This window comes from Takifugu rubripes, chromosome 9 (assembly GCF_901000725.2).
Source record: "Takifugu rubripes chromosome 9, fTakRub1.2, whole genome shotgun sequence".
NCBI lineage: Eukaryota > Metazoa > Chordata > Actinopteri > Tetraodontiformes > Tetraodontidae > Takifugu > Takifugu rubripes.
The window spans coordinates 6,401,365-6,416,599 of record NC_042293.1 but is presented as its reverse complement, the minus strand read 5'-3'; the positions used below and the strand labels follow the sequence as shown (position 1 = coordinate 6,416,599).

The 15,235-nt window shown below is 49.1% G+C and overlaps 2 protein-coding genes across 2 annotated transcripts; one reads left to right on the top strand and one right to left on the bottom strand.

Annotated features, from left to right (window-relative positions):
- Positions 1 to 116: 116 nt before the first annotated feature.
- fem1b (fem-1 homolog b) lies at positions 117 to 4,052 on the bottom strand. The gene is made up of 2 exons (XM_003967299.3): positions 3,348 to 4,052; positions 117 to 3,058 (listed from the first exon to the last, which is right to left on the bottom strand). The coding sequence occupies exons 1-2, from the start codon at positions 3,593 to 3,595 to the stop codon at positions 1,423 to 1,425; spliced, it is 1,884 nt and encodes a 627-aa protein (XP_003967348.1). The 5' UTR covers positions 3,596 to 4,052; the 3' UTR covers positions 117 to 1,422.
- Positions 3,101 to 13,927, top strand: calml4b (calmodulin-like 4b). Its single transcript, XM_029841774.1, has 7 exons — positions 3,101 to 3,148; positions 4,938 to 5,058; positions 8,323 to 8,473; positions 8,550 to 8,580; positions 11,915 to 12,055; positions 12,863 to 13,051; positions 13,122 to 13,927. Exons 3-7 carry the CDS (start codon positions 8,471 to 8,473, stop codon positions 13,220 to 13,222), a joined length of 465 nt encoding a protein of 154 aa, XP_029697634.1. The 5' UTR covers positions 3,101 to 3,148; positions 4,938 to 5,058; positions 8,323 to 8,470; the 3' UTR covers positions 13,223 to 13,927.
- The last annotated feature ends 1,308 nt before the right edge of the window (positions 13,928 to 15,235 follow it).

Below are 15,235 nucleotides of genomic sequence, written 5' to 3'. Positions count from 1 at the left end.
CTCTTTATATTTGCTTTTTATTTTACAAATTTGTAAGTGGCTCCTATAACCATGCATCATTTGATACATTGACATTTAAGTCAAACACATGTTTGTTGTAAAAAAGAAAAAGCATCTGTAAATAAAGATTATTGTTTAATATTAAACTCAGATTATTTTCCATTTTGTGAAATAAAAACTGTATCTTGTCATGATGTTGCCAGCTTTATTTCTTAAATAAATGTAAAAACGTTCTCCATTATTCCTTTGTATTTACTGTTGGGTGGTCATTACAACATACTTAAAGTGAGCTTAACAATTTGGGGGGGGTATTATATCGGTCACCAGGGGGCGCGGGAGACACTGTTCTTTTGCGAACCGCGAGGTCACCTGTACCTGCCTAGTGTTTCCCACTGCCTTGGGCGCCCCCTGCTGGCCAGACTGTAGCCATAATTACAAAAGTAAGAAATGAGAACAAACATGTGGCTCTAGCCTCGGTTTTAATTCAGCAGGTACACAGCTGACTTCTTAAATGGCTCGCAGCAAACAGAAAATCTTTGGCCACATTTCTGCCATGACTAACAGAAAACTGGTAAAACCATCCAATGGCACACCATCGCCACAATCACGTGATCGATAACATACAACACAAGGCTGATCTGAGCTGGACAGACCAAAACCAAATCCTGAACACATGAAAAGTAAAATCTTTGACCTGTTAATGCCCGCCGGGTATGACAACAAACCAACCATCAATAGACACAGTTAATTTCTAGCATTATTAACGTTCAACATCTGACCTTTGACCTGATTTCACATTCAAGTGTCTTTAGGTATAAAAGCAAAACTTATTGTGAGAGAATGGAGCTGCTGTGTTGTGCTAAAATGTAAAAACTCTAAAATGATTTTACCAATAATGTCTGGACCAAAGTGTGAGGATGAGATTTTTGGCCCGTCGGGGTGGTTAAAACTGTCAAAACAGTGGAAATGTGGGTGTTTAAAACATGCGAACAGCAGGAAACATCCCCTTTAGCACAGTTCAATGAAGAAAAAGCAGAACTCATAAAACAAACTTATTTAAATTAAAATTCTCCTTAAAATAAAGTCTGTCTAGCTGTCTGATCAGGTGTTCATAATCTGAAAAAAATGAATAAAAACAAATAGTATGAACTGATGGTCTGTTCAGGCGTTCATCTCACTCTTTCACCCACTCACTCGCTTGCTCACCCACTCACACTACAACAGCCTTGGCAGCGGCCTCCCAGCGTGGAGATAAGGCAGAGTGAGAAGGGGCGTGGCCTGGCTGCTTCTCAGTAATCAATATGTAAAAATAAAATCACCCATTCAGCTCAAATGGTGGGAGGACTGGAACCATCACCCTCAGCACCCATTTGTTAGGAAAAGATAAGAAAGTTGTTGAAAGAAGTTACTTCCTGATCAATGTCAGTGAAACTCCACAAACTCCTCGAGCGTTTTGGGGATCTGGTTGCGGTAGGTGATCTGGTGCTGCCTGACGGCGCGCGCCGCCAGGCACTTTAGGCTCATCTTCATCTGCGTCTTCAGCAGGATCTCCGACACGCCTGTCGTGCTTTTGTCCAGCGGTGTCTTTTTCTGCTTATTCGTCATGTCTGTGTGGGCGCCGGCCTCCACCAGGCTGATGATGATGGCGTGGAGCGTTAGGAAGTCGCTGATGGGACGGTTGTACTGGACGATGACGTGCAGCGGTGTGTTGCCTTCGTGGTCGACAGCATTTACCTGCGCACCACAGTCCAACAGCAGCTTGGTCACCTGGGCACTGGGGAAGCTGCAAACGTCATTGGTGTGGAAATCGTCCACTGGCGTGTTGGAGCTGATGGCCAGATGTAAGAGCGAGGAACCTTCCCGTGACCGCGGGTCCAGCTGAATCAGGTCATAGATGTGCTTGTTGATGCTGGCGCGCTCATAGTCCCCACAGGTGATCTTGGTGGAGATGCAGGCGAGGTACAGGAAGGTGAAGAGGTTGGCCTCGTAGTTGTCCGTGCTCTGCGGCAGCTCGGACATGTCGGCTGTGTCCACTCGAGTCAAGCTGCGCTGAATCTCCAGCACGCAGCAGTTCAACACCTGCTCCACGGCTGATGCCGAAACTTGCTCCTTCAGGTGCACCATCTGCGAAAAGACCTGGGCGAAGCGCAGCAGGTCCTTGTGGGTGTTCCGGTTGTTCTTCTGACGAAGGTGAAGCGCGTGAAGCCACAGTTTGATGCACTGTTCGAACTCCATGTTGTCAGCGTACACCGCGCCGCGATAGATGATGGGGTGCGAAACGTCAATATTGTTGGAGCCCAAGATTCGCTCCCGGATCATCAGGCCCTCCATATGCAGAGCGTCCCGGTCTACTCGGATCGCCTCCAGGTCCCGGAGAGTCTGGCACTCGGTGCGGCTCCCATAAGCCTCGATCGGCGGCAGCAGCTCCTTGGCGACAGTGCTCTCTGGGTCCTGATGGCGCTCCACCATGGCCAGGTGCAGGTAGTGGTACGTCTTCTGGATGTCGTAGTTCTCCCGGTCGTTTGCAAACGAGGCGCCCAGCAGCTCCAGCGCCTCGATGCGACTGAGAGGGTCACAATCGGCGTGTGCCAGAAGCAGCTCTACCACATCCGCTTTGCAGCTCTCCGCTGCAACCTTTAGTGGCGTCATGCTGTGTCCGTTCACCACTATGGCTGCATGGCAGCGCACCAGTTCCTGGACTATGTCCAGGTGACCCGCCTCCGCAGCAAAATGCAGGGCCGTGGCCCCACAGTGCGCCTTGGCATTGGGCTCTGCTCCTTGTTCCAAAAGGAACCTGACAACATCCGAGTGGCCTTTGTAAGCGGCGATCATCAGGCAGGTGTTGTTGTATTTGTTGGTGATGCTGATGTCGGCATTGTGCTCCACCAGGTAGCGGACGATGTCCAGGCGTCCGTCAAAACATGCAGCCCGCAGGGGGGTGGAGTTGGTGATGGTGGTGTGGTTGACATTGGCGTGGTTACTCACCAGCAGTCGCACCACCTCAAAGTGTCCCGCTCCTGCTGCACACCACAGCGCCGTGGCCCCATCGATCACATAGCTGCCACACAGACAGGAAAAAAAGACAAAAAATCCTGATGGAGAAATGCTAAAGACCAGTGGCACCGATCGGATCAACAAGCACATGTGGGTATGTTCTGTTCTGATCCTTCAGCGGGCAGACAGCCATCACACCAACAATCAGACTACAATCATCATCATTCTTTCATCACGGTTGCTTTCTTAAGCTGGACTCTGGAACTCGACAACAGAAAATCCATCTGCAACCGAACTCCAGACATACAATTCTCAATGTATCCAATTCTGCTAGCATAAAAGGCGGTTCTTACCCGTCAAAACGAACCGTTCCGACCTGTTCTGTGTCCACCTGGTAGTGGTCCAGGAGCAGCCGTACAACTTTATCGTGTCCGTTCCGGGCTGCGATGATCAGCGGGGTGGATTTTTGTCCGCCGAGCTGGGTCACATAGCTCAGGAGGTAGTGGGTCTCTGTCTCGTTGTGGTTTAGCAGCAGAGCAGCCAGGGTCAGGACTCGACCCTCGCTGGCTGCGTTGAAAACGTACCCGGCCAGAGATTCCATCTGAGCCCGACAGGTAGCCAGGACCTCCGCTTTCTTTGTAACTGGCGCCCGCAATGTCCAGTCCGCCAAAGCAAGCCGCCTCCCATTAAACTGTCGAAAGAGGCCCCAGCGTATACATGAAAACTGTAGATTCTCCGTAATGGCTACAAGTTAAACCCAGTCTGGCGGACAATGACTCCCGAGCTTCAGTAACAGGAGTAACAGGCGTCAGCCGAGCGAGCTAGCTGCTGTGAGCTAAATTCCTCAACTAATTTGATAGGAGGAAATCCTGTCGGCTTTGAGACAGAACAAACTAAGATACACAGTTCCACTTAATAGTCACAAACACTCTCCCGTTGGAGTTTCTGTCGAACGATTAAAAAATAAATTAAAAAAAAGGCCACTAAAACATGGGCACAGAAATTATCAGAGGAATTTTAGCGGAAGTTGCCGGACAACATAAAAACACCTCCGACTGAAAACTGTTCCGCTGAAATCCGTTCCGTCAGGAGACCCTCGCGCGTTCCCCCAGCGTTTAAACTCTGCAGATGTAATCAAATTAATTCACACCAGCATTATTCCTAGATTATTATATATCATTATTCCTTATTAGTCACCCATGGGTTTGCAAATATTAAACTCTAGATCAACTCTGAGGTTGGTAGTACAGTTCTGGAAGGGAAACATTGAGTGGATTTCCATATTTTTACAGTTGCTCGTGACTTTCATACAAAGTTATCACGAGGGAATAAAGACTAGGAAGTTTACCTGAAGCCAGATTAATTCTGTGTAATAAAAAATAATCTGGGAGCAGGTTTGAATAGATTACAGGATTATCTGAAATGATCAAACTGTGGAGAAAACAATGAGATGGGAGGAAACAGCAGCAGGCAGAAGGAGTCTGGAGCTGTGTAAATTGTATTTTCTTACATAAATATCATGATAAAGGAGCAGAGGAGAAAGAACTCAGCCGAGAAGGTTGCAGCGTTCCTGTGCAGGTGCGTCACATTTATTATTGTTCATGAATATTTCACCTGTGGGTCAACCTGCAGTTCAGAGTTTTATTGCAACAGGAATCCTTCAACAGTTCATCACAAATCGCTCAGGAAAATCTGTGTGGAAGAGTTGGAACTTTGTAGGGGTCCCAATGGCTTGTTTTCAATCCAGTCCCTCAGACAATTTAGAAACTAGTTATTTTCTCTATTTTATTACTACTTATTTTCATTCCCCCCCCCCCAAAGTAGCCTCGGTTTGTTCAGTTCATTTCACACAAATCCCATCATGCACCACAGGATCCCAACCAGCATCAGGATAAATAGCTGCTGTTCTGTAGAATCCTCGTCAGATATTTGCTCTCTTGCAGCCGAGCCACCGTTCCTGCCCAGATGAAGGCGGTTCACAGGCCTCCTCGGTTCTACATGGATGTCTGGCTCTGCTTCACTGTCCAAAACTGGGTCCTTGATGTGAGCCGGCCCGACATCACGGTAATATCATGATCACTGATAACTAAACTGCTGGGTGTTGGGGTCCATGGTTCCGGGTCGTGTGGTGTGGTCCTGCTTGCTTCTTCCTGCAGGGGGCGTGGAGGAGCCGATAATCTGCTCCACCTGTCTGCCAGCGTCGGAGAGTTATCGCTTTCCAAATGGTAAATCTGACTCCTGTTCCTTCGCTTTTTGATAGCACTCGTTGTAACGCTTCTCTCTGCCTGTTCGAGGTCTCCACGCCGCCCTGCTGGAGGGAAGAACGCGCTGTTTGCTCCGCGCTGGAGCTCTCTGTGCGCCCCGGAATAGCTGGACGAGTGCTTACCCTGCAGTCCAGGATGACTTTTGAGTTTACCTTTAAGAAAAACTTTTTTGTTGGACACAATTCCCACTGCGTTTGTCTGCTTTTGGGTCCAGTAGAAAACCTAGGCATAACACTGAGAATGTTTTTCTCAGCACATTTCCTCAAATCTTCTGACAAGTGTTTTCTTGTAAACGTGCATGTTATATTTCTCGAAAGATTGTTGACAGTGTTTTTATTCAATATTATTATTATTTTAATTGAGCAAGCATAAATCCATCATTCTGCAGCTCATCCTCCCCTCAGACCGGTTTCCACTGAACTGCCCCAGTGCTGCAGAATACCTGCACGTGCTGTACGCCCCTTTTGCTGCTCAAGGTAGCACCCTTCCACACGTGACCTCAGGACAACATGTGAGTCTGTGTCAGGTTACAATGGATCCATTTCTACAGATGCTTGAACGCTCCCCAGGACCCTGCCATGCTCTTCTGTCCACCTCGGCATTATAGCTGTTGTCATGGCAACCACGCTCCATCTGGCGGCTGAGTTAGTCCGTAGGAGACTGTTGATGATTGGCTACCAGCTGCACCAGTCACTCACTCACTCATTTTCTACCGCTTGTTCCTCCACTGAGGGCTGCGGGGGGACTGGAGCTTATCCCAGCTCAATGGGCGGAGGCAGGGTACACCCTGGATTGGTCGCCAGTCAATCGCAGGGCTAACACATACAGACACACAACCATTCACTCTCACACTCACACCTACGGGCAATTTAGAGTTTCCAATTAGCCTAATCCCCAATCATGCATGTCTTTGGACTGTGGGAGGAAACCGGAGTACCCGGAGAGAACCCACGCAGGCACAGGGAGAACATGCAAACTCCACACAGAAAGTCCCCAGCCTCAGTCCCAACCGGGGATCGAACCCGGGGCCTTCTTGTTGTGAGGCAGGCAACAGTGCTAACCACCACACCACCGTGCCGCCCTCACTTGATCCTTCTTGTTCTTAATTACTGTTCTTTCCTGCTGTGTAGCTATGATGACAGGCTAGATTGACTCTGTCCTAATCACTGTAGGTAAGCAGTGTCACAGTCTGTCATCAGGGAATCATTCCACTCACCTGTCCCTAATCAGTAATCAACCTGGCATTTAAGCTCCTGCCTCCCATTCCCTCTCTGCCAGATTGTTGTCTGCATTCATGCGAGTCATTCAAGCGGTCTTCTACAGACTGATCACCCGGTACTGACCCTGCCTCTTTTTGACCTTCCTGCCTCGCCACTGTCCCAGTAAAAGACCTCCGCCTTCTGTCTCTGGTCCCGAGTTTGTGGAGATCTCCTCCGGGTTCTGTTTGCTTGTGGCCAGACAGTCTTCTGCTGCTCGGTTCACTCCGCCGGCGCACCAGGATCTGGGTCCGACTGTTCTGCCCGTTTCAAGCAGTCCAGTAACCAAGTTAAAGGAGCACTTTCTCCCAGGGACAAAACTCCTTCACAGACAGATGTCTTGCTCTTTACAGCACTTCAGTTGGGTTAAAACACAAGGACATGTCAGTCACATGATCTGTTTCAGCTCCGCCTATGACCAACTGTGGCTATGTATGGAAGGTTAGACAGTTTTATGAGGGAAAATTTTCAGTCTGTAAGGATCTTAAATGTTGCCTCAAAGCTGAAACCGTTGTTAGATAAACACACTAGTGTGTGTGTGTGTGTGTACCGAGTGAGTTCTCAGGTGTTTTGACTAATCACTTCAGGATGATTTAAAGAAACAGCAGGGATTTGCAGTATTTTTCGCCCTGTAAATCCCATAAGAATCCATCACATTTGCTTCTTGTCTGCTGATGATTACCTCCCTAACTAATAACAACCATTTTATTTGCCCATCACTCACTTGTATTGACAAATCAGATGATTAGTGTTTATAGTCTTGTATTTTCTGAGAAGCCATCACTCCCACCCCTGTTGCCATGGCAACATTAACAATAATAAAGTGTATGAATTAGTCACAGTTAATCAGATTTAGAGGGGGGGGGGGAGGCGGTATATACTCTGTCTGTCACAGTCAGACTACAATGTTCTTCCAGTTATGCCCAGACATTAAAGGTTCTACCAGCTCTGTGTTCCCCCTCACAGCAGAACATGGGGAACATGGGAGTGCCTTGAAAAGGTTCATCTTGATTGGCAGCTTCTCTGCGGCTCTGCTGCTGGTTGCTCTCTGGATCTTCTGGGTGTGGAACGATGACATCCTGAGGAAGAAGCATTCTGGGCTTTGTGCCTCAGCCTTGAGCCTTGTTCTCGCTACTCCTCCAGCAGCTCTCTCTGATCAATTAAGCTGGTGGACGTTTGTGCCCTAAAGACTGAATTTATTGAATTTACAGGAGAATTTCTGGCATCACCTGTCAGCTGAGGAGCATCATGGTGAACAGTGTTCTCAAAGTGTTTGTATGCTGGGTTTTGCTGGCTGGGACAGAACCACAACCTTCACACCATTTTGACACTCTTTAGACGATTGCAGAGTGGTCCTGACTGTTCCTCCTCATGTGTTCCACCTGTGTGCTCCTCACTTGTTCCTGGTGGTCTCCACATCCTTGCTGTGGTCACAGAACATAAATAAAGTTCCATAATCTTCTTATCTACATCTGTTAGAGTGTGTTTCATAATTAATTGGGTCGTGCAGGTGATGAATAAACGTACCTGAAGTCAAAAACCTGTTGGACGTATGGCAGAACAGCATGCTGTTGCTATGGCAGCAGGGTATAAGTTGAAAGTATCAGATTTATGAACATAAGTCTTGTTTTGCATTAAAGCTGCAGCAGAACTTTTCATACACCTCTGTAGGATTTCAAAATGTATGTCCTCTCACACGGGGACTCTTGAGTGAGATCAGGGACCACAGGAACTGGATGTTGATCCTTTGAAGGTATAAACATAATTTTGCAGATATAAAAAAGTTGACTGAAGTCTGAAACTGGCAGAAGGAGCGCTGGTGCTGACGTGAGAACCTGCAGGAACCTCCCATCCCCCCACCCCCACCCCCCCGGTGTCATAGTGTCCAGCGTTCCTCATCTTACATCCTGGATCAGTTTCCCGGCCGGAGCAGCTGAGATCACAGCCACAGCCTTGATGGTGAGATGATTCACACTCCTGGTCTTTGTTGCCTTCAGCCTGAAGCAATTCTTCTCTTCTTTTCTGTTTATTCCAGGCAAAGTTCCTGTCTCAGGATCAGATTACTGGTGAGATATTTAATGTTAGCACATTAGCGCTGGAACCTGCTGTGCAGCTCCTCTGAGCTTTTGAAATGGAGCAGAGCTTCAATGGCGACATATTGGATGCATGTAAAAGTGTGGAACTTCAGAGTTCTGCTACTTTTGAGCCATTGTTTATATATTGATATATTGATACTGATCAATATCTAATGTGACTGAGCTGCCCAGGAGGGGCTACCACCTTATCGTGGTGTAGGGCTTTGCGTGTCCCAATGATCCTAGGAGCTTCGTTGTCTGGGGCTTTATGCCCCTGGTAGGTCCACCAATGGCAAATAGGTCCTAGGTGAGGGATCAGACAAAGTGTAGACCAGGACCCCCTAATGATGAATAACAATATTGGTCTCAAGTTTCCCTTGCCCGGATGTGGGTCACCGGGGCCCCCTCCTGGAGCCAGGCCTGGGAGTGGGGCACGTTGGCGAGCGCCTGGTGGCCAGACCTCTGCCCATGGAGTCGGGCCGGGCACAGCCCGAAGAGGCAACATGGGACCCCCTTCCCGTGGGCTCACCACCTGCAGGAGGGGCCAAGGGGGTCGGGTGCATTGTGTGTTGGTTAGCGGCCGAAGGCAGGGACCTTGGCGGTCTGATCCCCGGCTGCATAAACTGGCTCTAGGGACATGGAATGTCACCTCTTTGGTGGGAAAGGAGCCTGAGCTAGTGCGCGAGGTTGAGAAGTTCCGACTAGACATAGTTCGCCTCACCTTGAGGCACTACAAGGGCTCTGGAACCAGTCTTCTCAAAAGGGGTTGAACTCTCAACCACTCTGGAGTTGCCGATGGTGAGACGCAATGGGCAGGGGTGGCAATTCTCGTTGCTCCCCAGCTCAGTGCCTGTATATTGGAGTTTACCCTGGTGGATGAGAGGGTAGCCTCCCTTCGCCTTCGGGTGGGGGGACAGATCCTGACTGTTGTTTGTGCCTATGGCCCAAACAGCAGTTTAGCGTATCCACCCTTTTTGGAGTCCTTAGAGGGAGTGCTGGAGAGTGTTCCTTCTGGGGGCTCCCTCTTCCTCCTGGGTGACTACAATGCTCACGTTGGCAATGACATTGTGACCGGGAGAGGTGTGATTGGGAAGAACGGCCTTCCTGATCTGAAATCGAATGGTGTTTTGTTATTGGACTTCTGTGCTCGTCTCAGATTGTTCATAAAAAACACCTTGTTCATGCATAAAGGCATCCACATGTGCACTTGGCACCAGGACACCTTAGGCCGCAGATCGATGATTGACTTTGTGGTTGTGTCATCGGATTTGCGGCTGCATGTTCTGGACACTCGGGTGAAGAGAGGGGTGGAGCTGTCAACTGATCACCACCTGGTGGTGAGTTGGCTCCGATGGTGGGGAAGGATGCCGGACAGACCCGACCCAAACGTATTGTGAGGGTCTGCTGGGAATGCCTGGCAGAGTCTCCTGTCAGGAGGAGCTTCAACTCACACCTCCGGGAGAGCATTGACCATGTCCCGGGGGAGGCGGGGGACATTGAGTCTGAGTGGACCATGTTTCGTGCCTCCATTGTTGAGGTGGCTGACCGGTGCTGTGGCCACAAGGTAGTTGGTGCCTGTCGTGGCGGCAATGCCCGAACCCTGTGAGGGATGCCGTCAGGCTGAAGAAGGAGTCGTATCGGGCCTTACTGGCCTGTGGGACTCCTGAGGCAGCAGATAGGTACCGGCAGGCCAAGCGGAGTACAGCTACAGCTGTTGCCGAGGCAAAGACTCGAGCATGGGAAGAGTTCGGTGAGGCCATGGAGAACGACTTTCGGAGGAAGGGGAAGGAGTGCACTGTTAATGCTGTGTATAGTGGTGATGGTGTGCTGCTGACCTCAACTCGGGATGTTGTGGATCGGTGGAAGGAATACTTCGAGGACCTCCTCAATCCCACCAACGCGCCTTCCAATGAGGAAGCAGGGCCTGATGACCTGGGGATAGGCTCTCATATCCCCCTGGGGCTGAAGTTGCCGAGATCCGCCCAGAGTTCCTTAAGGCTCTGGATGTTGTAGGGCTGTCGTGGTTGACTCGACTCTGCAACATCGTGTGGACATTGGGGGTGGCGCCGCTGGATTGGCAGACCGGGGTGGTAGTCCCTCTTTTTAAGAAGGGGGACCGGAGGGTGTGTTCCAACTATAGGGGGATCACACTCCTCAGCCTCCCTGGTAAGGTCTATTCAGGGGTACTGGAGAGGAGGGTCTGCCAGATAGTCGAACCTTGGATTCAGGAGGAGAAGTTTTCGTCCTGGGCGTGGAACAGTGGACCAGCTCTACACCCTCAGCAGGGTCTTCGAGGGTGCATGGGAGTTTGCCCAACCAGTCCACATGTGTCTTGGAGAAGGCATTCGACAGTGTCCCTCGGGGGGTCCTGTGGGGGATCCTCCGAGAGTATGGGGTGTCGGGCCCGCTGATACGGGCCGTCCGCTCCCCGTACGATCGGTGTCAGAGTTTGGTCTGCATTGCTGGCAGTAAGTCGAACTCGTTTCCGGTGAGGGTTGGTCTCTGCCAGGGCTGCCCTTTGTCATCGATTCTGTTCATAACTTTTATGGACAGAATTTCTAGGTGCAGTCATGGTGTTGAGGGGGTCCGGTTTGGTGACCTCAGGATCGGGTCTCTGCTCTTTGCAGATGATGTGGTCCTGTTGGCGTCATTGGCCCGTGACCTCCAACGATCACTGGATCAGTTCGCCGCCGCATGTGAAGTGGCTGGGATGAAAATCAGCACCTCCAAATCCGAGGCCATGGTTCTCAACCGGAAAAAGGTGGAGTGCCTTCTCCGGGTCAAGGAGGAGATCCTGCCCCAAGTGGAGGAGTTAAAGTACCTCGGGGTCTTGTTTACGAGTGAGGGAAGAATGGAGCAGGCGATCGACAGGCGGATTGGTGTGGCGTCCGCAGTAATGCGGACTCTGCACCGCTGCTCCTCCGCGTTGAGAGGAGCCAGATGAGGTGGCTTGGGCACCTAGTTAGGATGCCCCCTGGACGCCTCCCTGGTGAGGTGTTCAGGGCATGTCCCTCCGGTAGGAGACCCCCGGGAAGACCCAGGACATGTTGGAGAGACTTTGTCTCTCGACTGGTCTGGGAACGCCTGGGGATTCTCCCGGATGAGCTGGAAGAAGTAGCTGGGGAGAGCAAAGTCTGGGTTTCTCTTCTTAGGCTGCTGCCCCCGCGACCCAACCCCGGATAAGCGGTAGAGGATGAATGGATGGATGGATGGATGGATGGATGGATGGATGGATGGATGGACTAAGCTGTTTGACTGTTGTTGAGTTCATCTTTGCCATAATAAAAACACTTTGCTGAGTGAGCTCTGTGGTAACTCCTTCCAGACTTTAAGGAATGTTTCTCCCTGTACGACCGTCAGCGCAATGGGAAGATCAAAGCGCGAGAGCTGATCACAGTGATGCGATGCCTTGGCTCAAGCCCCACCCCCTCCGAGGTCCAGCGACACCTTCTGAGCCATCAAATAGGTACCCTACACATCTGATGATACTGTGGGTGCCCCCTGTTGGTTACCACAAGTGTCAATGTCTCATATGAATCTTTCGTGAAGTACTCGTTGATCGTCGTGTGTGTGTTGTGGGAGGCTCCATTTATTCTGCAGTCTTGACCCTTTTGATGTCAAATCAGATCAATCGTGAAATGTGGTTTCACGTTCGGCTGCATCCGGAGACACAACCACAAACACAGTTTAGCAAAAATCAGCGTTACCATGGCACCCTGTGGTGGGCCTGACACGGCTGATATGTGTGATCGGAGTCAGATGGTCTTCATGTTGGCCTCCTCCTCCTAATGTGCCTACTTTTTCTCCGGAACGAGACGTTCCTTGGACTGTTATGCTGTATTCTAATTAGAGCTGAAAAGCAGCTACGTTTAATCTCCAGATCCACATTGGGTTCTCTTGCTCCTCCTGGAAGATTCCTCAGTGATTCCATCATCCAATGTTATGTTATACTTCCATAAATGTCATAAAGGTCATGGCTGTTTGACTTTCTCTTGTTTTGTCTACGCTGGCAGGAAATTCAGTATGTACCTGCCATCTTTATCTCTTCACCTTCCAGGAGATCTACTCATGGTGTTTAAATGTGCACCAGCTTATCAGTCTTGCTGTGCTTGCCATCCACTTTTACTGCTCCACTGTTTGAAGAAACCATTTCATTTTCCCACCGCGATATTACCTTTCTTCCCCACTCCTGCCCCAACCATCCCTCCTGCAGTTGGTCTAATCTGCACGTCTTGTGACATTAACGTGGTTCATTTCACTGGGCTTACTGCAGAGTGGAGTGGAGAGTTGGACTTCTCCACCCTGCTGAGCATCATGCACCAGCAGCTCCGGCAGGAGGCGCCAGAGGAGGAGATCCTGGAGGCCATGAGGATGGCGGACAAGGAGCAGAAAGGCTTCATATTGGTGTCTGAGCTGAGGGCCAAACTCACCAGCCTGGGAGAGAAACTGACCGATGGAGAGGGTGAGAGCCGACAGAGTGATGCTGTGCAGTTGCATCTCTTCATCTCACCTCCTCCCGCTTCTCTGTCCAGTGGATGAGCTGCTGAAGGCGGCGGGTGTTGGTGCCGATGGGTGGGTCCACTGCGAGCAGTTTGCCAAGGCGGTGACCCGACATTCCTCTGCCAGGCACTGATATCTCCAACATCAGCACATCTTTGTGTTTCTGTCATATAATATTAGCATTAGCAGCTTTCCTCCGGTCTTCTCATGACCTGGAGTCTTCTAGCAGTTAGCTGTTTAGCATTTAGCATCAAATCTCCTCCCTAAACACAACTGTGAGCTCATGTTTGTGTTGGGCTAATTTTCATTTCTTTTCCTCCTTTGAGGTAAAATCTTTACTAAAACTGCATGACAATGATTCTCAGTTGATTTAGCCGGAGCTCTTTCTGCCGTTTCCTGTTAGCAAAACTGTGAAATCTTCCATCCGTATTCACCCGCGGACAGATTTGGTTTTAAGTTCTGGAGGAAAATATAACAGGTCAGGATTCAGATTCAGAAACCAGACCAGAACCGCTGCTGGAGGATGGAACTTGAAGATTTATCAGACAGAAAACACGTCAGAAAGACAAACGACATCATGTGACTTACTGACGCTAAAGTAGAACCAATAAATCGCTGTCAGGTGAAGCCGAGGGGCCCAGCAGCAATCTGACTGGAGTGGCTCCTCTTCCTCAGCTGCTCAAAAGCTGAAATAATGATGATCCTCCTCTTTCTCACCTGTGTGTCACTTTTGTGTTACCAATGAGTTAATCTGTTTTTCTGATGGAATCACAGTGATTAATCATCAGGCCCAAAGAAATTAATTATTGAACCAGAGTCGAATAAAAACATTAAAGCATTGATCGTCTGATTGAAGTCTAGATCAACAACATGCACGCACACACGCACTATCACCAAATTACAGGTTTACTCATATAAGAGAGCAACCCGTATGCTCCTCCCCTGAAAGTTGGCTACATGCAGCATCAGCTGTGATTGGTCATTGTTCACTATGTGATGTGTAAATTTGAATGCATCAGTACAACATTAGAAGAAGTGGATTTATTTATATTATACAACTGTACAACTACATTTTGAGGCCAGATGGAGACTTAGTCCTGTGTGTGTGCATGTGTGTGTGCATGTGTTTGTGTGTTGATAAGAACGTCACTGACGGATGTGATTTTACACCAACAGTCTCACTAGATTCTTCATTTTCAGACTTTGAAGCAGCTGTTACCATGACGTCAGCAGGAAATTACCTGTGCGTCCACCTGACAGCTGAATGTCTGTTAAACCTGAACCCATCACAGGCTGCCACTCGAACATCGCTGACCCCATTACCCACCACGTGTGTGTGTGTTCCTGGCCAGCTGCTTCCCTTGTCTCTGGTGTTATGTCACAGAACTGCTCCATCTGCAGGATCGTGCGGCAGGAACAAAGTCCAGCTGTATGTTTACAGGCACTTCTTTATGGAAAGAGAAGCTTCTGCAACACTGTGATGACTGAAGCTACTCACAGAACAAATGTCATGAAGCTTTTTTGTGTTTTTATTATTGGAATCAAACATGTTATCACGTTCGTGAACTCACACAGATGAAAAACGCATGTCCTTTCCCAAACATCTGTGTGGACAACAGAGACACAAACAGAATAAGGTGTTTTCTGCTGCCCATCCACATCTACTGGATGATCGATGCTCCTCCGAGGACCTTCATGTTTGACCAGAGAAAAAAAAGATGGTTTGAAGTAAGTGGATCAGAAGTTCCCAGTCAGAGCTTAATCATAGTAGAAACGGATGGAATCTGAAGCATTTTCTTCCACCTGGATCACTGAGAAGGTGAAGTACTGACAAAATACAAACCAACATAAAACAAACCAGCGCAACAAACCAGTGTCCTTAATGCATGGCTTAGCTAATCTACTGCTAATGTCACTACACTTAAACACACACAGTCCATACACAAACATTTATTATCTCTAAAGTTAAACCTGATTAGGTGAATTTGCCCCGCCCACTCTGACCAACAGCTCAGTGCTGATTGGATAGCTTTTTTTTAAGAGTGACCTTACTGAACCAATCAGGGAGCAGGGAAACACAACCAATCAGCAGTTTGCTGCAAAGCCACATGGGAAACTGACAGAAACAAACCAAAAGGCACAGTTT